This window comes from Mytilus edulis, chromosome 14 (genome assembly GCF_963676685.1).
Source record: "Mytilus edulis chromosome 14, xbMytEdul2.2, whole genome shotgun sequence".
Classification (NCBI taxonomy): Eukaryota; Metazoa; Mollusca; class Bivalvia; order Mytilida; family Mytilidae; genus Mytilus; species Mytilus edulis.
This window is the reverse complement of record NC_092357.1, coordinates 6,168,231-6,176,508: the sequence shown is the minus strand read 5'-3', so window position 1 is coordinate 6,176,508 and position 8,278 is coordinate 6,168,231. Positions and strand designations below refer to the sequence as shown.

Here is an 8,278-nt window from a genome sequence, read left to right as displayed (position 1 = left end):
TGTTCACCAAATATGCTTTAACTAACATTGACCAATAAACCATGAAAATGAGGTCAATGTGAGATAACTCAGTTTTAAGACTGATAAAAAAAACAATATGATGAGAATGAACTACAAATTTGACAGCAAAGATACAGAAGAAACATTAGACCTAGAAATTTATAAAAGGCAGGAAAACTCATTTTCTCAGAACTACATTGTATTGGTGCCACTAAGCATTACACGACGTTCCCAATAAAACAATTATTCAAACAAGTATACAGTCATTTGGCCAAAATTTTCGGAAGTTGCTTGTTTATATGCTTTCATTTTTGAAGCCGGACCTGACATTGATATAATATGCAAAATTCCATAGAATTAAAACAAACTTTTAAACACATACAAATATGTACATTTTTCGATAAATTGTCTCCAACAATACTGTTTAGCACTTAATTACAATTTGATGTCTTTTTATATGATTTAAAATCTGTTTTGTATATTATTTAGCCTCTTTTATTATTTTAAACTTAGGCTATCTCTTTACTCTTAGGACGAAGAATTGGGGAAAAGAGACACAGAAATAAGAAACGATATATTAACTATTTTCACTAGCCAATAATCAAGACGCCTTCTGGCAAAGAGAACAAGTAATGTTTAGGAACGAGAAGAAACTAATTGTTAAAGAAAATTAAGAAAAGAAGACATTTCCGTAAAAATGAGGATGTGCTATCCCGTTTGAAATAAGTTTTCTACAGGTACAGCCAAACTTCAAAACCAAATCTTTATATCTATGGAAAAATTTAGTAAAGGTTTTAAGTAATTTATGGTAATGATATCCCTGGTTTAATAATTTACCAGTTATACACAGATTGCGTTCGTTAAAATCAAAAACGTCACAACAGACATGGGCATAGCGAACGAGCTGTGAAATATAAACACCGTAAGATGATGCCAAAGGAATATCATCATCTAAAAATGGAAAAATAACAATAGGGAACGAAAAATCGTCCCTTTTGTCGTAAATTTTAGTGTGGAGTATCCCGTTTAAAACCGAAATATCTAAATCCAGGAAAGGACAGTTGTTACCGAATAAATTTGATTTATTTAAAGTAAGTTCCTTGGGGTAAATTTCAGCAGTATATTGAGAAAATGCTTGATTATTTAACGAAAAAATATCATCAAGATAACGGTAAGTGTTGGTGAATTTATCAATTAAATGCAATTTCGACGGGTCTTTACTGAGTTTAGTCATAAACTGTGATTCGTAACAGTACAAAAACAACTCTGCTATTAAAGGGGCACAATTAGTGCCCATGGGGATACCTACAACCTGTTTGTTTGTTTACTATTTTTTAATATACCTTCACCCGAACGGTATCTATTGTAGGATCAACATTCACCAGGAACCTCTACTGAATGAAATGACACAGAATTTAACAACTATAGTTCACCGTACGACCTTCACGCTATAAGAGGCTCCGAAATGATAAATGTAAAACAATTCAAACCAGAAAAATAACGGCCTTATTCATGTACAAAAAAATAACGAAAAACAAATATGTAACACATCAACAGACAACAACCACTGAGTTACAGGCACCTGACCTGGGACATGCACATACATACAGAATGTGGCGGATTCAACATCATGTTATCGGGCTCCAAACTCTGCTCTAACCTGGGACAGCGCTGTAACAGTACAACAGAACCCTTCCCTACCATATGCCAGTGGTGTAACATAACAACAGGAGAACGAATTTAAATCCGTTTCGAGGTCAGATAAGGACCAAACATCGACTGTCCTATTATGCGTTGTTTGATAACAATGTTGATTTTAAGATAATCAAACATTGACCGTTTAGGAACAAGACTTGTCCTATAACCAGTTCAGCTCTACCAATGTTATTTTTTATGCCGCCCATTTATGGGCATAAGTTTTCTGGTCTGTGCGTCCGTACGTCCGTCCGTTCGTCTGTCCGTCCCGCTTCTGGTTAAAGTGTTTGGTCAAGGTAGTTTTTTTGGTGAAGTTGTAGTCCAATCAACTTGAAACTTCGTACGCATGTTCCTTATGATATGATCTTTCTATTTTTTTGTTGCAAAATTATAGTTTTTACACTAATTTCACGGTCCACTGAACATAGAAAATTATAGTGCGATAAGGGCATCCGTGTTCTATAGACACGTTCTTTTTCGTTTATGTGTTACATGTACTCAGCAACGTTTGAACCCTTATTCCGAAGTAATGCTGTACAATTTCTACTTTAAAATTATAAAGACTATTGTCAAAATGGTTAAAAAAATTGCTAAATGTTTCAACAAGGAAATGTATAGTGAGTATACTATACACCATATCCTGAGTTTCATGAACATACAAAACTTATTTAAAGTGCAATATCTCAATAAGGGCTGAACAATATGCTTTTGTGGCAAAGTGTGGCGTAGTCTAAATATAAAGACGAACAAGAGGCCTCTGGGACTGATGTTTCCCGCCGTTTTCTCTCTCGTTGTAGTATCATTTTGAGTGTCGATTCACATAGCGGGTGACGCGTTTATATGATTAGGAAATAAAATATCTTTATCTTATCTGTATCTTTATAGCATGAGACTCTTGCCCTGTCGATATCGATGTTTGTAACGTTTATTTTTATTTTCTGAATATATTTAAAGATTGTACCTTGGTTAACTATTGTTGACTTGATTTATTTTGCACACCAGCTCTTGTATTAAAAAGAACCTGAATATATACTTTCATTTAACTGTATATTTATATAAAACTGACGAGGAAAGGTAACACACGGCCAGCGAAAGCTCTTTATTTTGAGAGCCCAGGTGGTCGTGTGGTCTAGCGGGACGGCTGCAGTGCAGGCGATTTGGTGTCACGATATCACAGTAGCATGGGTTCGAATCCCGGCGAGGGAAGAACCAAAAATTTGCGAAAGCAAATTTACAGATCTAACATTGTTGGGTTGATGTTTAGACGAGTTGTATATATATATATATATAAATGTAATGCTGTTAAATTTCGATAAATTGTAGTCTTAACAAAGTTGTTTTTTGAGATTGACCATTGGTAAAACATTGTTGTTACAATGTGCTATACACACTTTCTTGCGATGCTAAAAATAAGCATATATATCTATCTTCTATTAAACTGTACTATATATAGATAATTCAGCTGATGTGTTACAATTCCATCTTCTTGCCTTAAATATTATGTACTGCATGTACTACGTTTTTATCATGTATATATATCTATTATATAGTCGTTTTATAAAAAAAATATTGTTTGCAAAAGTAAGAATTATTCTAAATGATAAGGATGTTCTTACCCCAGGTAGAAAACCCTAGCCGTATTAGGCACAACTCTTTGGAACTTTTGATTCTCAATGCTCTTCAACTTTGTATTTGTTTTGGCTTTCGAACTTTTTTCATCTGGGCGTCACTGGTTAGTCTTGTGTGGACGAAACGCGCGTCTGGAGTATTAAATTTTAAACCTGGTACCTTTTGTTAGCAATTATTCGTTTCTCTGTCCTATATGTTCTCCCATTTATTTGTATTGTAGTCTTGTCATGTAATGTTGTCATTTTAATGTTATATTAAACATTGCAATAAAAGCGGGATGTTTGGCATGCCACAAAATTAAAGCAGGTTCAACCCACCATTTTTTTTCTTAAAATGACCTGAACCAAAAGTCAGGAAAATTGCCATTGTTATACTATAGTTCGTTTCTATGTGTGTTACATTTTAATGTTGTGTTTCTAATTGCTATTGTTATACTATAGTTCGTTTCTGTGTGTGTTACATTTTAATGTTGTGTTTCTGTTGTGTCGTAGTTCTCTTATATTTGATGTGTTTCCCTCAGTTTTAGTTTGTAATCCGGATTTGATTTTTTCTCAATCGATTTATGAATTTTAAACAGCGGTATACTACTGTTGCCTTTATTTACGACGCTAGATTAAAACTGATGAGGAAAGGTAACACTCGGCCACCGAAAAGCTCAATTTTTAAGAGCCTATGTGGCCCAGTGGTCTAGCACGTCGGGCACAGTGCAGGCGATTTCGTGTTTGCGAAAGCAGATTAACATATCTAACATTGTTGGGCTGATGTTTAGACGAATTATATATATATATACATTCAATACTGTAAAACTTTAATAGAATACTTAATGAAATGTCAACCACGACATTGAATGATATGTTTTGGTTGTAAGACTTTGAAAGGTCGAATATGAGACATAACACTAGTGTTTGTTATTTCGATGCATACATGTGTTATGTTTACTGTTATGCGATATCGTACTGACGTCATTTAATTATTGTGTGAATACCTCTCTGTACACGGTGTACTTAATTATCTGCCGTATTTGATCAGAGTTGGTAGCGTCAACCATAATTTATCATTTCATAAAAATGTAATTAAATACAGAGTTCCAATAAATTTCTGGTACTATTGAAACCAAAGCAGCAAAGATATATTTTAAGTGTACTGTTCGATTAAAAAAAAAATGTGAGGATAAATACCACCATTTACCTAAAGTTTTAGATCACAATTAGCCATCCTTTTACAGTATTTTTCAGAATAGTTTTTACTGATAATTTTGTAAAATTTTCTGTTATTTGTGTCGTGAGTTTGAACATTGAGCAACATATAACAAAGAAATAATTAAATGTATCCTTTCGCCTAAAGTTATATCAACAGAAAAAGAAAACAATAATCAAGCATTAATCCACTTGTATTTTTGTCCATCTGATGAGTTGAGCCTTTTTCAACTGATTTTTATAGTTCGTTCTTATGTTGTACTGTTATACCACTGTCCCAGGTTAGGGGGAGTGTTGGGATCCCGCTAACATGTTTAACTCCGCCACATTATTTATGTATGTGCCTGACCCAAGTCAGGAGCCTGTAATTCAGTGGTTGTCGTTTGTTTATGTGTTACATAAAAATATATATAGATATAGGAAATAAAATTGATCAGGAGTTGTCTCCCATAAACCTAGAACTATAAAGAATTGTGTAATTTCTCCAGGTCATAGTGGCACCCATAACAACTATGTTTTGTCAATAACTTTGTTTATATCAGGTTAATTAGTGTAAATGTGTATTCATGTGGTTTTTTGTTTAAATGTACTTTAATCATTCTAATAATTTTCTGTGCTTTATTTTGTAATTCATTTGATTGTATAGCTCAAATTTTGGGCACCATGATTGGTTAATAAAATTATCTATCTATCTATTTGTTTTTCGTTCATTTTTTTACATAAATAAGGCCGTTAGTTTTCTCGTTTGAATTGTTTTACATTGTCTTATCGGGGCCTTTTATAGCTGACTATGTGTTATGGGCTTTGCTCATTGTTGAAGGCCGTACGGTGACCTGTAGTTGTTAATGTCTGTGTCATTTTGGTCTTTTGTTGATAGTTGTCTCATTGGCAATCATACCACATCTTCTTTTTCATATTATTTTGCGGTCAAGAGCACCAAGAATATATGAAGTTAGTGCTACCTTATTATATCATTATAAAAAAGAAGATGTGCATGGTATGATTTCCAATGAGACAACAGTGCTCCCCACAAGAGACCAAATGACACATAAAATAACAACTATACGTCAACCATTGTTCGCTTTATCCTCCGGTTAACTAAATGAAACAGAACAGACATATAAGAGGAAGAACGATACCATAGGGATAATCAAACTCATGAGTCTCAAATAACTGACGATGCCAAAGCAAATAAACCTAAGGGAGTTCGCTTCTCAGTTTCAAAGTAATTAACTTTTCAAAGCACTAGTTTATATTGATAGGGAATTGATAAAGGAATCCAAAGAGCAAAAAAAATATATAGGTCACCGTGCTTGTTTTCGAGATATCAGCCATTGAAATTTTGGCGGGAAAAAAAATCTCTCTTGACTTTTCATAGCTTTATCCTTGACAAGTTGAAGTTCTCAAAAACTTTTAAAAAGTAATTAAAATTTTATAAGACTTTTACAGATGGCTTATCATTATACATGTAAAAGATTTTCAAAAAGAAAAATGGGGGTCACCGGGCAAATTTTTTCAAGGCATTCAAATGGATAAAACCAGAGGATTCCGAAAATCTGACAAAAAATCCAAAACATGACAAGCCAGTTTCCTTTTAAACGACAAACAACAGCATACAAAACAACATAGAAAAGCAAAAGAAAAAGTAACAAGAACCAAACCAAGAAACCGGGGGTCATGTCTTAGGCTCCAGAAAGGTTACCAGATAATGGTTCACATATAGCACCCTTCGTGTTGCTCGTGTGAATAAATCCGGTGGTCATGACTGTGTCTAATTCGGTCGGTAACATTCGAGGAAAAGAGGACGGGATAGATCTAGATATCGATACATGGAATTCAATAATAGGCAAGTGTTTAATATTTCCGTGCCAACTCTTGACCAGTTTAAACTGTTTGTAGTAGAGGAACATGAGGAGACATCCATACAGTTATCATGGATATAAAAGAAAACAAATTGACGGTATCATTTTTGTAACAATAGTGATATTTTTACAATAACAATATCAACTAAATAGTGATTTTACCATAGGAAATCACCGACAATTGTTGTCAAGTTTTGAAATGTCATCTATATAACATTCACATAGTCGTAACTAAATTACGGTTTTTCTCCATGTTTTAGTCTCTGGTTAATTTCTTCTACAACTTCCGGTAAATCTATAATGCTGTCAATCACATAATGCGCACCAGACTTTCGTAGTATCTCGCGAGACTTCTGAATTTTTTCTTAATTCATTCTCCGGTGTCATTTTATCGGCATCTTCTAAACTATTAATATCCATATAGTTACTATATTTAGCAACACCAACACCCCAACACCCAGCCTCAAGGGCTTCCCCAACTCCAGAAACTGTATCGTCAACTTTTACAACCGACTGGATCGTACTCACGTCAAGTAAATCCATATTTTTATAGACCATGTGAGGCTTAGGACGTGCCCCGTTAATGACGTCATCTCCAGAGACCGATGCATCTGGCACATATCCTTGTTTTTTGGCATCCTCCAACAAGACTTCAACCATGGAGCTTAGGAAACCAGTAGTGTGTCCAATTTTAACTTTAAAATTGTCCCTCAATTGTTGTACTGCAGTTGTGGTACCTGGAAGTAGGTCTGTATACGTACGGAGACATGCTAATTGCATTGGCACAAAATCCGCAAACATTTTATCTACGTCGTTTTGTGTTGGTTCATGTCCTTTATTTCTTTCCAACGTTGTCGAATATCTGGCATTTCCGTCAAAGCCTTAATGTGTAGATCCTTCCTAAGTCCCATCGGTTCCCGAGCCTCCAACATTGAGATAGGTACGCCATGTTCTTAAAAACATCAACAAAAACAACTGCAGGAGCTAGGACATATTTGTCAGCCGTAGTACCACTCCAATCCAAAATCACAGCCTTTACTGGGCCAATGTACTGGCGCGCATATCGAAATGAAGCAGCCATCTTGAACTCTACAAAGGATGAACTGTATGTATAATGTATAATGTTATCGTAGTAGAGATAATTTGTTTATCATGTTATTGTCCTTGAAGTTTGAAGTTAATTTTAGATGATAACATTTGTGTATTAATTTGACATCAATGTTGAAAATTGGTCAAGTAAGTACTCAAAAGTACATTTATGACGTAAAAATGACATATTTTGTTCAAAATAACCAGTGATATCAACATTTTATTTGTTTTAGATACACGAAGATGTGTAGTGGACGACTATTTGATATGTTTAATTCATTTTTTCCTTGGGCGGGGGGGCGGGGGGGGGGGGGGGGGGGGGGGGGGGTGCAGGAGAATTTGTTAAAGGTGAATAGAACTGCGCTTAAACAATAAGCGAGACTCGTAAAATCAAAATCCTCCAGTACCCGATTTTTAAACTAAATATAAATGGAAATATTATTTCTTTTCAGATAACCCTTTACCCATGAGAGAATACCCTGGCTAAAACTGCGAATCACGGTATTTAAAAGATCTATAGCATTTATGGGTCCATTATCAGAAAAAGTGCAAATTTCGACGAGGTAATATTTTTGAAAAATGATGTCATTGTTTAAAACATTTAAATGTGTCCCGCTGTAGCAACGATATTCAGAAATATGCAATGGGAAAAATGAAGAGTTCCTTCAATTTTAACAATTTTAGGTCATCCTTTGATAGATCGTGTCAATGGTGTTACCAATTTAAAGCATACGTTTAGGTACTAAATATTATTGTTTAACATCAAATAACTGCTCCAATTTGTTGTTTAGGTTTTACGACTTATTG

At 34.5% G+C, this 8,278-nt stretch overlaps 1 protein-coding gene across 1 annotated transcript in view; it reads right to left on the bottom strand.

Annotated features, from left to right (window-relative positions):
- Window positions 1–6,483: 6,483 nt before the first annotated feature.
- LOC139503459 (phosphonoacetaldehyde hydrolase-like) overlaps window positions 6,484–8,278 on the bottom strand; it is a 4,863-nt gene continuing 3,068 nt past the window's right edge. The window contains 4 exon segments of the mRNA XM_071293235.1: window positions 6,484–6,721; window positions 6,723–7,218; window positions 7,221–7,337; window positions 7,340–7,471. Of these exon segments, the coding sequence (XP_071149336.1) occupies window positions 6,619–6,721; window positions 6,723–7,218; window positions 7,221–7,337; window positions 7,340–7,463 (840 nt within the window). The 5' untranslated portion in view covers window positions 7,464–7,471 and the 3' untranslated portion in view covers window positions 6,484–6,618.